Below are 23,781 nucleotides of genomic sequence, written 5' to 3' on the forward strand. Positions count from 1 at the left end.
ATCCTAGCACAAAACCCACAACTTTTCCCCCTTGCATGGTTATCAGTGACTTCTACAGAGGATTCATAAAAACACCTCATGTTAGGTGCTGTGTCAATAAGATTTAGAGGTTGAGTATTTTTACCTTTGGTGTCCACGATACTAGCCAAGGAACAGTTGTTCGGTTTTGAAAACAGTTAATAGCAGGGGTGTTTGAAATACGAATGAAAATTGGCAATCCGTATCTTCTCAGTTGATAGAAGAAACTGCTAAGTGGGAGAGTCTTAATTTGAAGCAGCAACTAATAACCGGTCTTACATACTGATGCATTTCCCAACTTTCTGTTTTCTGGTTGGATTTGGATTGACTTGAATTCCCCAGCCAGCAAAGCTATTATAGGAGTTTTCATCCTTAAAGACAAGCTGTTGGGAATAGCTAATATTCTGTGTTTTGTTTGTTATTACGCTATGATCTTGTGTGTGTGAGAGAGAGAGATCCCAACTTTGTGCTTTGTTTTTGCTTCCAGTTAGTTTATTTAAACTGCAGATATTTTTAACTGCTCATGGATTTTGGATATATTACAAAGTGTTTTGAGGGAAGTCTTATGGAAATGTCACAAATCAATAAAGGGTAAGAATTACATATAATGAATATGCACAAATATAATACAGGTAGTCCTCAACTTAGATTTTGCTTAGAAACTATTCAAAGTTACAACGGCACTGGAAAAATATGACTTACAACTTGCTTTTGCACTTCCACCATTGCAATATCCCTGAGATCATATGATCAAATTTAGGCGCCTGGCAACTGGCATGTGTTTATAACAGTTGCAGCATCACAGAGTCATATAATTGCCATTTGCAACCAGGGTGGATTTGATCTAAATCAACTCGATTTAAATCACTAGTAAAAAGGCCCGATTTAAATCAACTTGATTTAAATCGTAACTTTTAAAGAGCCACTGTCATCTTTGTCCCACAGCGTCTCTGACCCACTGTTGACTCACTGAAAGCCCCATTCACTTTAATGGGACAGCTGATGATGCGGCAATGACGCAACAAGATGAGGGATATGGCGGGCAGCAGGTGAGTGGATGCCCGCTAACAGGCACTGCCATGATGGGTCTGAAATGACAGGTGCCCTTTAAATGCAAGGACTCGTTCTTGCTGGCAGCTAGTCTCTTTAATTTTATTATTTGCAAACAAAATGAAGGTTTCCTATTTAGCTGGCAGAGCTTGGATTCATTGAATGAGTTTACCAAAAGTATAAATATTGCAGAATATACAGCCTTATGCTACATAACTAAACTCCATTTCATGCTGAATAAACTAAAATATTAATGTATCTTAAATAAACAACTATCTTTAGATAGATTTTTACTCCAAAAGCATTTTTTAAATAAATTTGATAAAAAAAAAATTAAAATCAAATTTAAATTTTAAAAAATAAAAAAATTGCTTTTTTAAAAAATCCATTTTTATCTACCCCGTTGGCAACTTTTCCAACTGCATATCGACAAACCAAGTCAACAGGGAAGCTGGATTCACTTAATAACCATGGGGAAAAAAAAGGTCATGATACTGGGCACGACTTCACAGCTGCTTTGCTTAGCGACAGAAATTATGATACCCAATTGTGATCGTAAGTTGAGGACTACCTGTATGATCCCATCATACAACGGTGCGGGAATTCAGCCTATTTCTGAGGTACTGGAAGCCATCCCTTTCTCCTAGCCTTTTAATTTACAATACTTCAGGATTAGTAATTCACAAAAACGCTCTGGGTGATTGGAGAACCATTTGTCTGAAATGGTATAGGATTTCCTGCTTCAGCAGGGCGGGTTGGACTAGAAGACCTCCAGGGTCCCTTCCAACTCTGTTATTCTATTGTAGAGAGGAAGCCGCTGAACTATCATTTTTCTGTTTGTCTTCTAAAGGTATCCTTCACGCATTGAGAAGATAGACTATGAGGAAGGAAAGATGCTTGTCCATTTTGAACGCTGGAGTCATCGTTACGATGAATGGATTTACTGGGATAGCAATCGATTGCGCCCGCTCGAGCGGCCTTCGCTGAGGAAAGAGGGCCTAAAAGATGACGAATTTATCGTAAGCATTTCTCCAGTCCTTACGAATAATGGCTTTAAGTGGAAGTCACAGGCCATGATCGCAAGCACAAACGGTAGCCGAGAGCATAGAAAAACGAAACCTTTTAATCCCATCTACAAATTGGGATCGGAATCTCCGTCGCTAAGTAGGGAGGTTGTTAAGTCAGGTGCACCATGCCTCGAAAATCTTTTTTTGTCACAGTTGTTAAGCAAAATCACTGCAGTTAATCACATAGTGTGGCTTAATGCAGGGCTCTCCAACCTTGGCAACTTTAAGGCTGGTGGACTTTTAACTTCCAGAATTCCCCAGCCAGCTGGCTGGGAAATTCTGGGAGTTAAAAGTCCACCAGCCTTAAAGTTGCCAAGGTTGAAGACCTCTGGCTGAATGAATCCAGCTTCCCTCGTTGACTGGTGATCACATGACCCTGGGGATGCTGCAACCGTTGTAAATGCATGCCAGTTGCCAAGCACCTGAATTTTGACCACGTGACCACAGGGATGCTTTGATGGTTGTAAGTGCAAGGACCAGTTGTAAGTCACTTTTTTTCCCCATGCCACTGTAACTTCAAACAATCGCTCAACAAATGGTTGTAAGTTTGGGACTACCAGTAATGTTTGAATAGTGGAAATTTTTCTTTTTCAAAACTAGGCTTGAAGTTACATTCCCTCACTTTGTTCTTTTAAAACAGGATTTTAAACCAGGAGAAGAGGTTCTGGCTCGTTGGACAGATTGCCGATATTACCCTGCAAAAATTGAAGCAATTAACAAAGAAGGTTTGTATCAAGTAACGGATGCAGATTAAGGGATCTTGTAGGTCATCTAGTCCAACACCCTGCACAAGCAGGAAACTATACACCATTTCTGACAGATGGCAGTCCATTCTCCAGATGAGCTGTTCAGAGCATCCAGGCATGGGAGGTGCTTCTGTCTCTCATCCGATAGGCTGGGTTGATTTCTATGGACGTTCCTCCTTGAGGCTCCTCCTTAATTTTTTGTTCAGCCTTTGTTCAAGAAAGACATAATTTTCCCTTGCTTGGGTGGTGAAAAACGACAGGGAAAATTCAAATATGTCATTGCAGGCCAGATAGCTTTTATCTGCCTACAGTCATCACCCCCGCCCAAGCAGGAGACAGTACACCATTTCTGACAGATGGCAGTACAGTTTCTTCTTGAAAGTTTCCAGTGATGAAGCTCCCACAACTTCTGAAGGCAAGCTGTTCCATGGGTTGATTGTTCTCACTGTCAGAAAATTTCTCCTTATTTCCAGGTTGAATCTGTCCTTGATCAGCTTCCATCCATTATTACTTCTCTGGCCTTCAGGTGCTTTAGAAAATAGCTTGACCCCCTCCTCTCTGTGGCAGCCCCTCAAATATTGGAACGTTGCTATCATGTCTCCCCCGTCCTTCTCTTCACTAAACTAGCCATGCTGAGTACTTGCAACTGTTCATCATAAGTTTTAGCCTCCGGTCCCCTGATCATCTTGGTTGCTCTTCTCTGCACTCTTTCTAGAGTCCCAACATGTTTTTATAGTCAGGGAGATGAGCCCTCTCCTGCTGGAACGTCAGGAATCCATTCAGTCTAGTGGCTTTTTGTAACAGCAGTTAAGGTAGACTCCTCATAAAAGCAGATGAGCTGGATACAAAGACAGCAGCTTTTCTCTACACTTCCTTAGCAGGATATAATAATGACGTTTCACTTAACTTGTTATGGCTTAATAGTAGATAGACCTATTCAAGATGTTTTTTTTGGCAACTGTCATATTCACTCAACATTTCAAGGTTTCTCATTGCACAAATGGAGCAGCGTTAAGCTGGCTTAGTGATTAAGGTGCTGGACTAAGGAGAGAGTGTCCCAAATACTAGTCCATCTCCATTTGTGGATGACTTTGGGCAGGTCATTTTTCCCAGTCCAGGACTGCTGTTGTAGGAATAAATTGGAGAAGAGACCACTACAATAGCTGGAATATAAATCTAATAAATAAAATGTCAGTATCAGGAGCTCATTTTGCACAAAATTACAAAAGTACAAAATTAAGTACAGAAAACAAAATCTGGTACTTACGGGGTGACATGATCGCTTTCTTCCAATACTTGAAGGGCTGTCACAGGAAAAAGAGAGTCAATTTGTTTTCGAGAGCACCTGATGGCGGGAGAAGCAGCAATGGGTGGAAGCTCATCAGAGCCTGATTCAACTTAGAAATAAGGAGGAATTTCTCATCAGCAAGAATGATTTATTGGGGGGACCAGCTGGCCTCCTGGAATTGTGGGTGCTCCATTGCTTGGGGTTTTTGAAGAAAAGATTGGACATCCAATTTTCTGGGATAATAATAAGGACCCTGCCTTGGGAAGGAGGAGGAGACCTCCAAGATCCTTTCCATCCCTATGATTTGGCATACAGTTGAAGTCCTTCTATTTTGGAAGTCAAAGGTCAGATATTCATGCTTGTATTCCAGTGTGTCAGAGAGTGGAAAACATTTCTAGCTAATACTTTTAGGAAACCAACTGTGCTTCCCAAACAGTTGTAGCGGTGAAATATGTACTGTATAAGAGCCAAATCCAGTTGTTAAATCAATTTGAAGTGTGCCCTTGAAATGTTTTCATACGAATTAAACTGCAAGTAATTTGTGGAACTCCAATGTGAAGTTCATTTTAAAAAGGTTTTAAAGCTATATCCTAGAAATATTTAAAGTCAAATGCTGAATTTAACTCTCAAAAATATACGCAAGGCTCTGCTTTCAAAGCCTAAGGGACAGCATAATTTAGTCAGGATGAGACTTTGAAGCCAGAAGTCATCCATTCGAACTTTATATATATAAACTCAGTTAGTCAAACAACAGTCTACTTAGGTTAACCTCTTTGCAGATGGAACACAATAAAATATGTATTAAACAGCTTAATTTTTTTTTTAAAAAAAGGCAATATTGCCATCATTTTATTTCTGTGTTCTGATTTGTATTAGGTTATCCTTAAAACGCCTTGAAGTTGCCATTTGTGCAAAACCATTCTATAGCTTAAGATCTGAATGGGTTGCCGGCTGCTTTCCAGGCGCCATTTAAGGCATTGGTATTAATTTGCAAAACCTTAAGTGGTTTATGATCTGAGCCTCTCCCAGCATGAGTGTCTCCATCTGATCAGTTTTTTATGAAAAGCCCAATATACTCCCAAATAAGAATTTTGGCTCACAGTCTTAAAACCTCTTTAATATGCATTTTTAATGACAGGTTTATCATTGTAGGTATTAGTATCACCTTCCATTTATATTTATAGGTCCTGTTTCTAATATATTTTATGTGTTAAGTATCTTAAGTAGTCCCTAAAGCAGAAGATATGAGTGTAAATCAAATTACATGTTCAAAGCTTTAACTTAAGTGCTTTACTTGAGCATTTAGGTAGCTTGAAACAACCAAACATTTTTCAATGCACTGATTGAGCTTTTGGATTATTTCTTTAAAAATGCATTCTTTTGTATGTTAAACTGTGTGCAATATTAATTTGAACAAATGCACTGCTTTAAAAATTGATATTTATTTAGATTTAGATTTTTTTTTAAATCCTGCCTTTATTATTTTTATGAACAATTCAAGGTGCGGTGAGCGTACCTAATACTTCCTCCTCCTCCCATTTTGCCTACAACAATCATCCTGTGCGGTGAGTTGGGTTGAGAGAGAATAACTGACCCAAAATCACCCAGCCAGCCTTTCATACCTAAAGCGGGACTGAGATTAAATGTCACCTGGTGATTAGCCCAAAGTCAACCAGTCAGCTTTTATACCTAAGGCGGGATTAGAACTCAAAAGTTTCCTAGTTTCTAGCCTGGTGGCTTAACCACTAGGCCAGACTAGCTCTCAATATATATTCCCTATATCTCTCAAAATGTTGCATGAATTTGGAAGAAATTTGAAGGTTAAGGATGACATGAAATACCTGAGCTGATGTGTAAGAGTTTATGCCATTTATAGCACTAAAGCAGAGGTCTCCAAACTTGGCAAATTTAAGATTTGTGGACTTCAACTCCCAGAATTCTCCAGCCAGCACAGGATTGCTGGCTGGAGAATTCCGAGAGTTGAAGTCCACAAGTCTTAAAGTTGCCAAATTTGGGGACCCTGGACTAAAGCATCGCTTAAATAAATATGTAAATAACTTTCTCTTTTTGCTGTTGGTGTCCTAGGAACCTTCACTGTACAGTTTTATGATGGAGTGATTCGGTGTCTCAAAAGAATACATATCAAATCCATGCCAGAGGATGCCAAAGGGCAGGTAAGTAGAGTTCCAGTTAGTTTCCATGTTAGATATCATACCTTAATTCCTCATTCATTTAATTCATCTGCATTCCAATTTGTGTTACGAGGTTCACATCCACAGACTCCATTAAGACTGAGGGATCAATCAGATACACTTCAATAAGTATACTTTCTCCTTTCTCCACTGCTTTCTCCTTTTGTTTGTTTCCCTGAAGAAAAAAAGAAAGAAAATTCAAAACCAAAGTGCTATGCTAATGGAATAGCAGATGGAGGAGGGAGATTCATTATTCAATCTCTTTGGCCTTTTCTGTGCCTTCCATGTTAGATCTAGGCTCTTAAATTTTAATTATTGCTAAAAGACTCTCTGTATAAGCTAGGCGTGGTGAAGTTTTGTCATTATTTAAAGGAAATGACTGTTGGGCGGCTCTGAATTATAACTCTGCAGACAGACCACTCTTTTAATGCAGTTTTAGTCCAGGAGTCAGCTTTTTGGTGTCTGGGATGGGCGCAGGAGGTCTGCATTCACAGCTTATTTAAGACAGTTGTGGTTTGATACTGCTGAGTCATGTTTGTGGGCTTGGCAAAGTATTTATTGAATGTCTTCGCTTTCCAGCTGGATATTAGGCAAAAAAAAAAAAATACTGAGAGAGTACTTTTACAGTGGAAAATATTATTAGGGGAGCTCCTTAATAGTCAAGGTTTTCAAGTTTATGTTGGACATCTACCTGGCACTGATGCTTTACTTCAGGTTTCTGCACATGTAACGACTCCTTCCAGTTCTGTGGTTTTGGAAATTATTTTGAGTCTTTTTTGGCCTTACAGTATACTTTGGGATGTTTGATTTCAGGTTGACAGGAAAGTATGCAGCTGTTTTTCAGCAATTATGGTTTGGGAAGAGGCCTTTGAGGCCCCAGAAAAGGAGTTTCAGAGTTACATGTGACTCTGTAGGAGACAAGTAGGCAGAGCTAAGGATGGAGTTAAACATGTCATCAGTTTAGAGTCCTTAAGTTGCCACAAATGATCCAAGTTGAGCCCTCCCTTGAATTCTTTTGACTCATTGAATTTTGTACTGTTTATTATTTTTACAGAAAAAGGCAGTGAACATACCCAACACACTTTTCTCCTAGTTTCCCCACAACAACAACCCTGTCAGTTGAGTTGGGTTGAGAGAGAGTGAGTGGCCAAAGATCACCCAGCCAGCTTTCATGGCTAAAGTAGGACTAGAACTCGCAGTTTCCTTCTTTTCTAGCTTTAACTTTTGGCCAAACTGGCTCTCTAGTTGACCAGATTCTTGGGTATGAATCTTCCATGTTGCAATCTAATGGATGGTCCTGATTCTTTGTGCCTAACAGGCCCAGATTCTCAGGCTGTTCCCATTGAATGAAAAGATTGTTTAAAGTCAGGCTAAGGAAGAGCTGCCCTTAGAAGCTCTCTTGCCGGTCCAGTAATCCAGTAAGCCACATGATAACAATACTGTAGCATGTAGACTTACATACCATTTCACAGAGCTTTACAACTCTCTCTAAGTAGTTTACAGTCTCAGCATATTGCCGCTAATAATCTGGGCCCTCATTTTACCGACTTCAGAAGGATGGAAGGCTGAGTCCAACTTGAGCTGGTGAGGATCAAACTCCTGGCGGTTAGTTCAGTTAGCAGTAGCAACAGCACTTAGACTTATATACTGCTTCATAGTGCTCTACAGCCCTCTCTAAGTAGTTTACAGAGCCTGCCAATTGCCCCCAGCAATCTGGGTCCTCATTTTACCAACCTCGGAAGGACGGAATGCTGAGTCAACCTTGAGCCAATGAGATTCGAACTGCTGGCAGTCGGTAGAGTCAGCCTGCAGTACTGCTCTCTTAAATCACTGCACCATCATGACTCTTATGAATAGTCTGATGCTCTCCAGTGGAGCACTTGGGGGGAAAGGAACCTGTTATTCTAAGCTATGGATATTTAAATAGTAAAATTTAAATTATTTACTTATTGGCTCACTCAGTAAGATGCTGGGCCTGCGCACCGCTGAGGTTGGCACTTGATGGCTTGATTCCTGTGAGCTAATAAAGCCTGTAGGGACAAGAAAGGAGTCTCCTCTGATTGCCTACTGGCATTCAGGGGTCCCGTGGGTCAAGATACCACTGCCTGAAAAAAATTCCTAGAGGTAGCCAGCCACCTCGGTGATCCCTGACTAGCATGTGCCATATGCTAAATAAATAAATAAATCCTTATGGCAATTTTTATCCTTTGTTTAATGGTCATTATGCAAACGATGCACACTACCATAGATATCATCACATTAAGAACACTTTTACTGCTTTGTCCAGCCGATTTCGGATGCACTGGTTTCTCCAGTGTTCCCTAAGATGTTCAGATGTGAATTTCCATCTGATGTCCATTACATTAAGTCCATGAAAAGAAGGACTAGGGGAGACATGATAGCAATGCTCCAATATCTCGGGGATTGTCACAAAGAAGAGGCAGTCAAGCTGTTCGCCAAAGGACAAGAAGCAACGGGTGGAATCTCATCAGGGAGAGAAACAACCTGGAAATAAGGAGAAATTTCCTGACATTTAGAAGAATTAGTGGAACAACTTGTCTCCAGAAGTTGTAAATGACACCATCAGAGAAATACACGTCAGCCACCCATCACTGGAAGTTTTAAAAAAGACATTGGATGACCATTTGTCTGAAGTGGTGTAGGGTTTCCTGCCTAGGCAGGGGGTTGGACTAGAAGACCTCCCAAGATCCCTTCCAACTCTGTTATTCTAAATCTAGGTTTTGCAGTACTCTCATGTTCAGATTTTGAGACTCCGTTCTAAATGGACTCAAAAAACGAATAATATCCAGTGTGCGCTCATTAGGGTTGGTGCTGAGCTTCAATGTGGCTTACGTGGTTTTTGCTGAACATGATTTGTGAATCTAGGTGACAAGCAGGAAAACAAACCAGAGTTTAACGCAATATGCAATCCAGCCCATTGTAGAAACTTGGCTTCCAAGGTAGACTTTTCACTTGTTAAATTGGACAAGGTGTATTACAAGGCAGTCCAACTTATGACCACAATTGAGCCCAACATTTCTGTTGGCTAAGCGAAATATTTGTTAAGTGAATTTGCTCCATTTTACGCCCTTTCTTGCCACAGTTGTTAAGCGAATCACTGCAGTTAAATTAGTCAAATTGTTGTTACATGAATCTGGCCTCCCCATTGACTTTGCTTGCCAGCAAGTCCAAAAGGAGAATCACATGACCCCGGCAATCATCATAAATTTTAGTCAATTGGCAAGCGCCTGAATTTGATCACATGACCATGGGGAAGCTGCAACGGTCGTAAGTGTGAACATTCCTTGTAAGTCGCTTTCTTCAGTGCCCTTGTCACTTTCAGCAGTCACTGAACAAACTGTTATAAGTCAAGGACTGCCTGCAGTGTAGCTGAGCTGATGTTAGCAAATAGTAGTGGCTTATTTTCCAGTACAAGAGGATGGGAAGGCTTAAGGTTTTAATGCAGGTAGTTCTTACCACTGATCGCTTAGCAACCTGTTGAAGTTATGATGGTCCTCCCTGGGGTGACCGCTTCTCCTGCAATCACATGACTTCATGACAGGCATTTGGCGAATATCATGACAGTTTTGCTGAAAAAACAGCATCTACGTTTGTTTTCCAGCAAAACTGATTCATGGCAAACTATTGGTTAACCACTCCTGTGTTCACTTTAGAACCGCTATAAAAAAGGCCATAAAATCAGGTCAGCCGCGTGGGCAACCCACTTTGCTACCATCACAGCTTTACAACTAAGGTGGCCAAGCTTCATTAAAGTCGTAAGCTGAGGTTAACACTTTTAAATGGAAACCTTGCTGTTGTTAATTTACGTGGTGTGTGATGCTAAGTAACTGAAGTACCCATACATTTTCTTGGAAAAGTTTCTGAGAAACTTTTTTTGTAGGTTACTATAAGCTCCTGATTTTGCAAATATATTCATGTCTCCTATAAAAAAACAAAGATAAATGTCATCCTGCTATATGCATGTAGCAGAGAAGAAATTACCAGGAGTCTTTCAGATTTGGTAGGTTTTAGCACGTGCTTTTTAAAGGAAAACACCTGGAGGCTTTGTAATTTCAGCTGTATTTCTTTGCAGAGTTTACTGCATTCTTAAGATTTATGGCATGGTGTCATATGAGTGCTGCAATGAACTCTGATTTCCACAAGATTATTTTAAACTCTGCAGGAGATAAGGTATAGCTATTTACCCTGAAAATATTAGTAAGGTTGGGTAGGGTAAAGTAGAATAGGAAAAGGAATATTCTTTATTAGCTTGTTGGACACACAAGGGATTTGTCTGTGGCGCATAATTATTAGAAGTTTTCTTTGTTCTTACAATATTCTCACAATATCATTCAGATGCTCCTGTTTGAGAAGCCACCTCCAAATCTTAAAATTTATTTTTTTAGCAACAGCACTTAGTCTTATATACTGCTTCACGGTGCTTTAAGCGATTTACAGAGTCAGCATCTTGCCCCCAGCAATCTGGGTCCTCATTTTACTGACCTCGGAAGGATAGAAAACCGAGTCAAGCTTGAACCTGGTGAGATTCAAACTACCGAACAGCCGGTAATGGGCAGTCAGCAGAAGTAGCCTGCAGTACTGCATTCTAACCACTGAGCCGCCATGGTTCCTTTTTTTTTTTTTTTTAAGCAAGATATTAGAATTTTCAGAATATTGTAAGGTTTATTTAGATTCTTTGGATGAATTCCTGGGATACAAGTCACAAACTGAAGAGTTCTATCAGTGCACGGTTCCTTCTTAAGTCTATGCCCAGCAGGTGATAATAATTGCTAAGGGATCAGCTTGTCTTGGATTCACGGGAACAAGCTCTAAGGAAGTCTAAAGTGATGGTCACCAATTACGGTTCCAAAAGAACCAAGGCTGCCTGCTAAGGAAAGATGCAGAAGGACTGAACCTTTAGGGCTACTGCCACTGGCGCAGCATTGACTAGGCCGGGCCAGAGAAGCAGCGTCCCAGGCTTAGGACTTCATTGCTGAAACCTTGCTGAGGACTTCTAAAAATCTGTCGCTGGTGTGGAGTTGACAGGAGAGTATTTGGTGGACTTCACTGATACTCTGTCCAGGTGGAAATACAGTAGCCCTCAACTTCCGACCACAATTGAGCCAAACATTTCTATTGCAAAAAGTGCCTGTGGAGATTTTCAGTCATCCAGGTCATGGTTGTCTCAAAGGTGCTTTTTCAAGAGGCAACTGGACTGTCTTGTGGGGGCAAATCACAAGAAGAACTCTAAAATAATGGAATATTTAATCTTTTTAAAAGTAAAATTATAGAAATAAGATTACAAAGTTGGTCTTCTAGCAACTGTTATGTTATGCTGTAAAGAATTTAGCCTGCCCTTTGAAAATAATGTTTAGTGAGAGTGATCAGAAGAAATGCAATTTTCTGCCACTTAGATGGAATATGCTAATTAACTATCAAATATACTTTTACCACTACTAGATACAATTGTATCCTGCCCAATATGGTGAGTGGTATAGGAACATATTTTTGAAATAAACTTAGTGTACACGTGTGCCTGTGCACATGGGATTGTTTAGTCTTTACAACACATGCTTATTTAATGCAGGGCTTTTTTTAAAAAAAATGTGTAGATATTCTTATTTGAGCTCCTGAGATATCAAGCACTTTAGTGTTCTGTAATGAATGCAGATTACGCACAAATCAGCATAAAGAATAAGATGCTAACACCTCCTTTATCTTAGATATTATAGCAGGTTCCATAATTTGTAGTGACGAACAGTTGTTTTATATATGTGTCTGCTTTCTAGCCTTGAGGTAGCCTTTCTTTATTAAACTTGGCTGACTTTAAATCTTGACTGTTAAGCAGAAACAAGGCAATAGATCGGTACCAATGTGAACTTGGCCGCAGTTTTGCAGATCTCCGGTGGTTGTTCCCTAAAATGATCGCGTTTGGGAGGGCAAGAAATTGCGGAAGGCTGGTGAATGGAGTCATCCAACTGAGAGGCATGTCGTGATAACTTGTCTTTTTGTTTCCATGTTTGTGTTTTATCTTCGATATGATTAGGCGCGCGAGAGGCAACAGATAGCACCGGAGCTGAGATTAGTGACGGATAACGAGCCACGTGAAGTGAGTTTTGTGGGATTGTGGAAGGAGAGGGGAGGGTTCTTGGCACACAGGAAGCAGAAGCTGAGGAGAGGAAAAAACCACGAAAACCTGATGTGGCCAAGACCAGCAGAAGAGGTGTGACAATAGGTGGAAGAGCTCTGAGAGAGAGGGGCAGAACTGTGGTAGAGCCTTGGCAGGTGAGAGCACCAGTCCATCGGAGTGAATAATGCTTCGGGTGGACTGTCTGTAGAGTTGGACAAAGGTCCTCATCTGAAAATGAGCAGTTTATACAGGTAGTCCTTTACTTACGACCACCATTGAACCCAAAATTTGCTGTTGCTTAGCGATACAGTGGTGAAGTGGGTTTCGCTCCATTTTTACAACATTTCTTGCCGCACTTGTTAAGTGAATCACCGCAGTCGTTAAGTTAGTAACACAGCTTGCTAAGTGAATCTGGCTTCCCCACTGACTTTCCTTTTCAGAAGGTCACATAAATTGGTCACATGACCCCCTGGGACATGGCAACCATCATAAACACGAATCAGTTGCCAAAACCTCTGAATTTTGATCACACGCTGCGGTAGTCACAACTGTGAAAAAAAAAAAGGCCATAAGTCCCTTTTTTCAGTGCTGTTGTAACTTCGAACAGCCACTAAACAGGCAGTTGTAAGTTGAGAAGTACCTGTAGTTGCTGCTAAAGAAGTCATTGGTGCAGCTAGAGGTGGTGGAATGATATTTTTGTTTCGTTTACTCATGTTTAAAGCTGTAAAATTATGAGGTCTGGCTCTAATAAATTCTATCCAGTGAAAACAAAAGTTGCAGATCTGTTGTATGTTGCTCATACAGTTCTGAGATAACTGTTTGGATTGTTTGAAGTCTGAGACAGCAGTTCTCCAAAGTGAAAAATAACTTAGAATATTTAACATTAACAATAGAGAATTAACCTATAATACATGTAGTTTGTTGGATGCAAATCTCCAGTTTTATATACGCATAGAAGATGCTGTCCTACTGATACGATTAAAATAGATGGGATAATAGTGATGAAATTCAGTAGACCAATCATCCAAGTTTGATAAATATTTCTTCTAGGAAGGCACAACTTTGCATAGTAATTTAGAAGAAATTAAAAAGTTTCCTTCTTTCTGAACCTTTGTGTAAGATTGATTTTACCACAGAAGATAAAATGCATTTTCTTCATTCATTCATGCATACAGATTTGCACTCAGACTCTGAGTGCAAATCTAGGCCTGCAGTCATATCTTTACCCATGTGTGGGCTTTAATGTACATATGATAGGACTGTATAGTTGGAAATTTTCAATTAAGCCAGTGAGTCCAATTACTTGCTCAGCATGGGAATTCTGAATAGAGCATCCATGACAGATGTCTCCCCTGCCTGAATTTGAAAACATCCAATGAAAGAAAAGTCATTCCCCTCTTTATAACTGATTCTGCTATTAAGTCATCTCCCTCCTGGTAATTGATGCCACTGTCACATTACAGAAAGTTTTCCTAACATCCAAGTAGAACCTAATTTCATTTTGTCCAATACCATAGTTCTGTGCCCTATATTCTGGAATGATAGAGAACAGGTTTTGATCTTCTGTTCCCTTGTCTGGTTCTGCTGCCATATTTGCTTCTGTCATCTTTGATCGAGTCTGATAATGCTTCATTTTCTGAGTCTTTCCTTGTAAGCTTTCAGCCCTGGCATCATTCTTCTTGTTTCCCTAAATCCCTTTTGTTAAATGTCCAGAATCAGACCAAATATTTGAATATGGTGGTGATTGCGTTACATGATTTGGAAACGGTAATATATTACTGCAGCCTAGCTTTGCTTTTGAATTTCTGGCAGCCAGATGATAGGGACTCCTATTCATCTAGTGATTAATTACATTTTCAAAATGTAAGCCTGGCGTCTTCCACCTTCTAATTGTTCATTTGATTCATTTCCCTCCCTCTATGTAGAGTTCTTCCTTTGTCCTTTATTACATTTCATTACATTCCAACCCCTTTTTCTAGCCCATCAAGATCATCGTAAAGTTCGTTTTTGCCTTCTTAGTGGTCCCACTCAATTTCATGTCATCTGCAAATGTGACGTTTCTCTTCATTTACCATTTCATCCCATTCTAATGGATTGTTCCAAGAGTCCTGCTTTTTAAGTGCTTTGTAAAATATGCATTCTTAAGAAAACCTGGCCAAACATTCATCTGACAAATCCACAATGTTGATCTCTGCCTATTTCCGTGGTCCCTAAGTATTATTGTTCATTTTGTGACTTGTTCTAGAATGTACCAATATATGTCAGAGTAACAGCTATGTGTTGTACGTACATCTGTGCAGAAGTTATCCATGTAGCATTTCAGAGTCAACATCCTAAAAGATACATTAGAAATCACAGGTAAAAAACATAGCTTGTCTGCATCACCTTAAGGTGTATCTTTGTCAGAATGGTGACCCAATTCAATTTATTGCAGTCATAGACCAGAGACCAGAACAAATAAAAACACTCAGTAAATGTACAATTAAAAATTCTAGTATAAAATAATAAACAGCTAACATCTATGATAAAATCCAGTCTGGCAATTATACATGGTCTAACCATACTAAAATTACAACCCATAAACTCTGTGGCCCATAGTCAGTTTAATACTAAAAGGGAAAGAAATAAGCAGTGCAAAGGGTTTGCCCCATTTGTATAAAACAGCTATGGTGGATTAGACACACATTTCCGATGAATCCCCAGTACTGCTGCGCAGAATCTAGCCACCTGCACTGCAGTTAGGGACTGTTCGTCCTTAAGCAGCTATTGGTGTAGAAACAGCACAATCTGAGACACAGCCTAGCCTGGTGCATATTAGAGTAGTTCTGACTTGATTTTTAATTACAATAGATACTCTCATATTTCTGTAGCTATTGTAAAGCAGTTAAGACAATTTAAAGTCTTCGGGTATAAAAGTTTACAAAATGGAGAACAGCTAACTTCATGTTCTAGACATTTTCTTTCAAAAGGCATCCAAAGAATCTGCGATAAATTAGTAACGGATACACTAGTGCTGTATGGACGATGCAGTTGCCTTAGTAGGGTTTTATTTTTTCCTGGCATGAAGATTAACCTTGGCAAGCAAAATATTTGTTAATATTTGGAATCAAAGAGTTGGCACAATTTCAAAGAATGGGAAAGATTTCTGCCCAATGCAGTACAGGAATAGATAATTTTATTTATTTATTCAACCTAGAGGCTGCACATAGATAGTCAAATCTGACATGGAGGTTTCTCAGTTTTATACAGTACCTTCTAGGCACCTGATGCTATTTCTAACATTTTCTAGAAGTCAATTTGCCAAATCTAGAGAGGTCAGCAAGAGCTGCTTAGTCTAGAACATAACAATTTAGTGTAGCCCAAATGAGATACAGAACATTGTAGACTTTTTAACAACATTTCATTCCTAGAATGGAAGCTTGGGCACCCAGGATTAACTAACCTGTCATCAAAATCCTTGTTTCTTTTTTTAAATTTACAAGAAACAGTAGAAATAGATATTCTTCAGCATGAACAATTTCCCCTTTAGGATACCTTTCTTGTTAACAGTTTTCTTCAAAGCTGGATTTTAATTTGAGGCGATTGTTTTCTTTTGTTTTCTCCCCTTTTCAAAGGATTGGATAGCTTTGGTCAAAGCCGCAGCAGTGGCTGCCGCAAAAAACAAAGCAGGGGTTAAGCCACGGACAAGCGCAAACAGTAATAAAGACAAAGAGGAGAGAAAGTGGTTTAAAGTACCTTCAAAGAAGGAAGAGACCTCAACCTCAGCAATTGTCCAGAAAGTCCAGAAGAAAGAAGAGCAGCCCACATCCAGCGAGACATTTGGTATATATAAGTACATTTTATTGTATACGTGGTTTTCCCTTTAAAATATTTATTGATTCGTTTGTTTGTTGATTAAATTCACATGCGGCTGTGCTGCCCCACTCACTCACGCACACACGTCAGTGTGGTTTAGAGAGCTTATTAATGTTCCCCAGCAAGTCCCTTCACCCAGCCTCAGAACTGTCCCAAATCAATCCAGCCACGAGCAGGCCAAGGTGAATCTACAAGGCAATGGCCCAGTGATCCATAAAACAATGGAAAGTTGTTCCAGTGAATAAGTCCACCAAACAAACTTAATCCACCAGGTCAAACTGAAACACACCCTCAAGAGCTCACTTGGCAAGAGAAGTTCAGAATCTCAAAAGTCCAGCAGGAAGCATGTGGAACAAACACACACAGCCAGAAACCAAACACGTTGTTCCAGCCATGCCTGCCTCTGCCTGCTGTGATAAATACCTTTTTGGTGCAGGTCCTCAAGACGGACGGGGCCTTCTCCCGAGGAATCTATCAGATCTCCATTGCTTTTGTCTTTTCTCTGCCCTGCGTGCTCTCGGAATCCATCACGGAAGGCAACTCCTCCTCTTCACTGACCATTTGCCCCTGTAAATTGTCCCTAGACGAAGCCCCCTGTAAATCTCTTTCTGGTGGCTGTGCAGAGTCATTAATTAACCCAGTTCCTGACGTGCCAGGAATTAGCTCATTCTCCCTCTGAGGAAGAATCTGAGGAGTCGTCCAGGCGAGACATCACAGCTGCCCATCTCACTGTGGAAGCAACTCTGGGCGGCATATAAATTACAGGTGGATCCTTGACTTGCTACCAGAATTGAGCCCCAAATTTCTGTTGCTCAGCGAGGCAGTTAAATGAGTTTTGCCCTATTTTACATCCTTTCTTGCCTCGCTAATTGAATCATTCAGTCGGTAAGAAAATCTGACCTCACCCATTGACTTTGCTTGCCAGAAGCCAGCTGGGAAGGTTACAAATGGTGATCACATCACACACACACACACACACACACACACACACACGGAACTGGGCAACTCTTACCAATATATGCCAGTTGCCAAGCATCCGGATTTGAATCACGTGGCCATGGGGCTGCTGCAATGGTCATAAGGGTGAAAACTGGTCCTAAATCTTTTTTTTTTCAGTGCTGTTGTAACTTCGAACCGTCTAAACAAGTAGTTGCAAGTCAAGGACTACCTGTTTTAATAAATAACACATTGACATTGGTCTGTGATCCTATAATGGCGGTTGCTGATGTACTTGTTGAAGTTGTTTAACAGCAGGTTGCAAGCACAAAAAACATACGTCTTGCCTGATACCACCGCATGTTAATAGGGCTTTTGAGAAATGCCTGGATGAATCTATGTGAAGTTCCAGGCATAATGTGATAAGAAGATTTTATTTTTGTCTTTGTGAAATATTATTACGCTCCCTTTAAAACATAAGAAGGCACAAAGACAGGCATTTGGGTGAGCTTGTCGTATTCATATTTTTATCTCCTACTTGTTCTTAGGACAAAGCAGAGCGGGGAGCATTAATTAAGGGCAAGGATAACAAAGGAAATGTTGCATTTGTGCCAGTAGCTATGTGTTTGAGATACATTATATCAGTGATAGAAACATCCCGCGCACATGCTTGTTAGGGCCACGCTCTGGAAAAGCTGAACTTCCAGGTAGGTTCTAACGTGCATGCGTGCCCGATAATCAACTGGCCAGCACGCATGCGAAGGCCAGTTTTCGGCACTGCTGGGCGCGAGAAGGATGATAATCACATGCGCATGTGCACTAGTAACCCAGAAAACCAACAGGCAAGGCTGCACGTGCCAGGTGACATGTCTTCGCGTGCCACAGGTTCGCCCTCACGGCACTTATACTATTGCCATGGCTGCCCTTGTGATTGTTCTAAGGCTTTTGTACAATTCATTTATCAAATTTTTAAAACTGCCCATCTTACCTCATAGAAGGATTCTGGGTGGTATACAATAAAAGAGAAAAATAAAAACAGTATAAATAGTTAACATTTCAAAAAAGGTAATTTTGATTAAAAATTAGTGTTAAGAATTAATTGAAAGGCGAAGTGGGGGGGGGGGGAACCATCCCCAGGGCTTCCTGTTCCTTTGTGCTCTCTAAGAAAGAGCCATGTTTTCACACCTTTCTGGAAAAGCAGGAAAGTGAGGGTCCCACTCCTCTCTAGGAGGGGTGAGAATGTTCCACAGGATGGGGGCAACAACAGACAAGGCTCTCTGCCTGCACTCTGCCAGTAGGATGGCAAAGTGCAGTATTAGCTGATAATGCCACGTCTTTCCTTTGTAAATGTTTAAATAACCTATCTTTGCTGGTTATTTCATCCAGAACAAACACGTGTGTAAAATCTAACCAAAATTGTTACTGGTTCAATAAAAAAGCTATTGCATTAATGTAAACATAGCCAGATTCAAGGAAAAATAAATCACCTCTCTTACTCATCCGGAAGAACCAGCTTTTCCTAATCCAGGTTCTTGAAGCTAACTGTGATGATACCAGGAGGGCTAGCTGGGTGCTGGGAGGTATGGGTGTTTCTATATGCAAGTTCTCCAGGTCTTTCTTCCAGTTACCAACTGCCTTGACAAAAAAAAGGCCATTCTGATCTTAAAATCATTGATAATTCATATGAAGAAGGATTTGCTTTCCCCCATCTCCCCCCGCAAGCCTCTCCTTTTTTTTAACTGCTACCTGCTTGACCATTATTTTTGTCTCGTGTGACACTGTGTGGGGATTTGGAGAAATACCACAGTCTGAGTACGACGGTGCAGAGTGTGGGAAAACTCAATGGGGCTAAAAGGTATACGGGCAAGGACTGTCACTCCCTCAAGGTAGACCAAGTCAGAAAACAGATTTGACAAGAAAACCTGGAACCTTAATTGATCCAGGTTATAATATCAGAATCTGGAAATCCTTATTCTAAAGAAAGTCAAGGCTGGGCAGTCTTGAGTTTCTTTCTTACACTTTCAGGATTTCTCTGGGTAAGCTCACGCTTTATTAAGCATTTCCACATGTTTTCTTCAAGGCCAACTCTCTATTCCTCTAAAGGAGAGAGTCTTCTCTACTTAGACTAGATTAAGGAGTCCTTGGTGGCAGAGTGATTAGAATGCAGTATTGCAGCAAATTCTGCCCACAGCCTGGAGTTCGATCTTAGCAGCCTCAAGGTTTATTCAGCCTTCCATTCTTCTGAGGACGGTAAAATGAGGACCCAGATTGTTGAAGGCAATATGCTGACTCTGTCAACTGCTCAGAGAGTGCTGTGAAACACTATGGAGCAGTATATAAGTCTGAAGTGCTATTGCTAGTAAGGGACTGAACTGGTCCATGTAAAAGACCTGACAGAAGTAACAAAGGACCTTCTTTGGACCTATCTACTATGAAGTGGCTGTGCTGCATACTTGTGTGTCAGAGAGTACATGTTGTGTACCTTAAGAGATCATCTCCCTGCCCAAGCCTCTTATTAAACTACGTACCTTTTCAGAAGACTTAGATGAAGATAGAGGCTCTGCAGAGCCTATGACTGATATGAGTGATTTGGGGGTCCCCAGTGCTTTACTCCTGGGAAATTTGTCCTCGCTGAGGTCATTCTAATAGGTGCAGATCAGGATTTCATGGCTTCCACTGTTTTAGAACGTACCTACGTCATGTCCTCGATTTGGGAGAAGTACAGTTTTTGTATAGGGTTGCACTCACGTTAAAGGAATAAGTTGGCCACTTGGGAGTTCTGTGAGTCCCCATGTTGACATTGAACAGTCACAAAACACCTGGCTCAAGTGGAACTCTCTGTCAGCTTTGGCTGTCAAACCAGGTGCTTCCTTACTAAAAGCCCTGGCTTTTCCATGCGCTGGAAAGTTGGATTGTTGTGGCGCACTGTTCATGTTCTTCAGTCTTCATGCATTCCGAGACAACCATCCAAAAATCTCAGATAGTCTTTGGAAAACCTGAATGAGAATGCTCAGGGGAGAACAACAGACCTCTCTAGAATTTACGGTCCTAGAACAGTATCTTTTGCACAACCCTAATAAAAAATTATCTCCAGGGATTTAATTACGACTTCTAATGTTATCTCATAGTAGTATATGGAGGTAACTACATTGTAAATATTTATCTAGAGGAGCTTTTAAAACAGGGGGCTTATATATGATTTCTTCTTCTTTTATGTAGCATTTCCTCTGGTGGATGTCCCAAAGATTGCCTTTGTACAGGCAGAGAATGCATTAGCACACAAGAGGAAAAACAATCTAGGCAACTCATTTCAAGCAAAGAGGGCTCGTCTTAACAAGATCACTGGTAAGTTGTCATTTGAGATCAGCTACCGTGCTTGTTTAAATGATTGATTGCTCTGATCTGAACAGTTGCAGGACACTAAAAATGCCTAATCTAGTCTTCTCCAAAGCACCTGAAGGCAAGATAAGTAGCAGGGGATGGAAACTGATCAAGGAGAGAAGCAATCTAGAAATAAGGAGACAATTTTTTGACAGAACAATTAATCAGTGGAACAAGTTGCCTCCAGAAGTTGTGGATGCTCCAACTTTGGAAGCTTTTTTTAAAAAAGATTGGACAACCATTTGTCTGGAACGGTATAGGGTTTCCTGCCTATGCAGGAGGGTTGGATTAGAAGGCCTCCCAAGGTCCGTTCCAACTCTGTTACTCTGTTATTCTGCTCTGTTAAATCTCTACTTAAGAAGAAATGCAAACAATGTTAACTATTTGCATTATAAAACCAACTAGAAAGCCAGTTTGGTTCAGTGGTTAAATCTCTGACCTAGAAACCAGGAGAGCATGAGTTCTAGTCTCACCTTAGGCATGAAAAACCAACTGAATGACTCTGAGCCATTCATTCTCAGCCCAGCTCGTCTTGACAGATTTGTGGCTGTGGTTGTTATTCTAACTTACATGGTTGCCCACCTGTCCTAGAAACGCCCAGCAGCCAACAGCGTAAAAACATGGCATTCCATTCAACCAGAATTCAGAACCATCGTAAGTACATGCCCGTTGCCAAGCGTCTGACTTTTGATCACGTGACTAGGGGGATGCTGCAACAACCATAAGTGTGAAAAAAGCTCATAAGTCACTCCTTCTCCCCCTCCCACCCCGAGGTGTAGTCATTTTGAACAGTCACTCAACAAATGGTTGTAAAGTGGGGAACCGCCTGTACTGAGAATAAGCCCTGGGATCTACCCGTAGGATCCTCCTTGACCAAATGCCATGGTGGTTATTTCCAAAAAGAGTCCTATTTTTGTGCTGTTTTTTTTCCCCTTGTACAGGATTGTTGGCATCCAAAGCTGTCTGGGCTGATGGTGCTGAAAAGAAAGAAGACCGCAAAGAAGCAGCTCCAGTCTTGGAGCAGGTATGAAATTGTAGAGTTGATTCTTTTCCGAGGGCCATTCTGGAACATACTATGGGAAATAACCAGATCTGTGATGTGAATATTGTCTTGCTAGGCAGAATCCGAGAGGCCACTAAAGAACGATGTGTATGTGTGTATATATATCTATCTATAGATATATATACACACCTCTGCGTAAATGAAGGTCATGAAAGTAAATCTGTCGCTCTTAAGAATGCCTAACCCAGAAGCCAGTTCGAGATTCTGTCTGGACTGGACTTCTGCCGTTTGCCTTTAGGTCAGAGAGTTGGATGTCTTAATTTATGGTTACCTTTCTTTTTGTCGTCTATGGCAGGGTGTCAAACTCACGGCGTCACAGCAGCGCCACATGACGTATTGGGACTGTCTCCCCCCCCTTCGCTAAACTGGGCATGGCCAACATGAGATACATGGGCCGGGAGTTTGACAGCCCTGATCTATGGAGATTGTCAGTCATCCAGGTCATGGTTGTCCCAGTGTTGCTTTTTTTTTTCAAAAGGCGACTGGACTGTCTTGTTGTTGTTTTTTCTCTTTTTCTTCGCTTCTCATCCAAGAAGCATCTTCAGTTCATGAAGGTCAGAAGATGCTTCTCGGATGAGAGAAACGAAATGTTTTCAAGAGGGGAAAAAAGAAACAAAGAAAGTCCAGTTGCCTTTTGAAAAAAGCACCATTGGGATTTTATTTTTAATTTTCATTAGCAAAACATTCCGAGAATCAAAAACAACAAACAAACCTGGATGTCTTTTCCCAAATACTGTTACCCTTTGCTGAAATAGTGCCAACAAGTGACTTAAAAGGCCCTTGACGCAAATTGAACACAGGGGTTTTAACATCTACCAGAACTTCTTCCAAGAGAAGTTTCCTTTCTGTTGTAAGAATTGGTGGTTGTGAACGTATATGTGTTTATGGAACTGTTCAATGAGCCATATTACTAACCCTCCTCCTCCACCTTATCCTCCTTGGGTTAAGCTCTAGATTTTTAAATAAATACTAAGAAAGAAAACACATTAAAAACCTCTTGGATTTGGTTTTAGTTCACATCTAAAGCAGGGATGCCTGCATTCTCTTTTCATTTTTCTGCTCCGTTGGATTTTTTTTTCCTGTCTTGCATTTAATGCATAACTATGACTTCTAAGAACTGAGCAAGATGAGTTCATACTAAGAGGATAGTTTGCTACTCTCTGTACATTGGAGCGGTTCCCAGGAAGTCACACCAATGTTGAGATGTCAGTTTTGCAGATCTTGTTCTGTAAGCCACATAATGTAAAAAAAAAAAAAATTAAAAAAAAAATTAAATGTGGCTGGTCTTCTTGGACTCTTAACTTGTAGACTGATATTAACGCTAGATATTTAACGGCCTATAAAATATGAATTTGAAAACCCTTGATAGAAAACATATAACCAAAGATAGAGAAAATTGGTGAAGAAAAATTGGAATGTGAAATGGAAATTTGTTGCCTGAATGAAAAAAAAATTCATTAATGAGAAGTCAAAAAAATACATTATTTTTTTTTATCTTTTAAGCCAACCGTGGCATGGTTCCATCCAAGTATCAGTTTTAGGTCTTTTAAGTTATACATGTGTAGACAAAACCCTGGCTCCACTTTTAAACTTGAAGTTGTAACCATAATCTAAGTGGGTTTTCAAATGATGGTTGTAAAGAAAATACATGCAGTTAATATCAGTGTGCTCAAATCATGTTTTATCCTGGGAGGATCCAAAACTGGGCTGCAGATTTGAAATTTGTTTTCTAAGGCATACATAATTTTTTAGGAATCAGTGGCTTCACAATGCCAAGCTGCCTGCAGCTAAACATTGATGGTTAAAAAGACATAATGAAAAGATATTCAGATTGTCTCCTCTGGTTGTTAATTTCTCTTCCTGCCTTCTGGTTTACAATATCTTAAACCTAAACCCTCAGGTTACATGTCACAGGTACAGTAGTCATTTAATTGTGTTATTAGGATCTGGCCTTGTGTTTACTTTTGAACAATATCTGCTTAGATTAACTAATTTTCATTAAGGTTCTTTCTCATGTTTAATTTTGTCCTTGTTAAAGAGGTTTAAGCACCTTAT

General features: G+C 40.3%; 1 protein-coding gene across 6 annotated transcripts in view; it reads left to right on the plus strand.

Annotated features, from left to right (window-relative positions):
• Window positions 1-23,781, plus strand: part of PHF20L1 (PHD finger protein 20 like 1) — a 58,181-nt gene that overhangs the window by 8,849 nt on the left and 25,551 nt on the right. For 2 of the 6 annotated variants that reach the window (XM_087931723.1, XM_087931724.1), the window contains exons 3-9: window positions 1,919-2,087; window positions 2,776-2,860; window positions 6,255-6,343; window positions 12,408-12,470; window positions 16,106-16,313; window positions 20,502-20,627; window positions 21,605-21,687. In XM_087931723.1, the coding sequence (XP_087787849.1) occupies window positions 1,919-2,087; window positions 2,776-2,860; window positions 6,255-6,343; window positions 12,408-12,470; window positions 16,106-16,313; window positions 20,502-20,627; window positions 21,605-21,687 (823 nt within the window). The remainder of the gene's footprint in view (window positions 1-1,918; window positions 2,088-2,775; window positions 2,861-6,254; window positions 6,344-12,407; window positions 12,471-16,105; window positions 16,314-20,501; window positions 20,628-21,604; window positions 21,688-23,781) is intronic. The other 4 variants (XM_087931725.1, XM_087931727.1, XM_087931728.1 and 1 more) reach the window with 3 other exon arrangements.

This window comes from Pseudonaja textilis, chromosome 3 (genome assembly GCF_049901715.1).
Source record: "Pseudonaja textilis isolate UNSWEBS1 chromosome 3, rPseTex1.2, whole genome shotgun sequence".
NCBI classification, from domain to species: domain Eukaryota; kingdom Metazoa; phylum Chordata; class Lepidosauria; order Squamata; family Elapidae; genus Pseudonaja; species Pseudonaja textilis.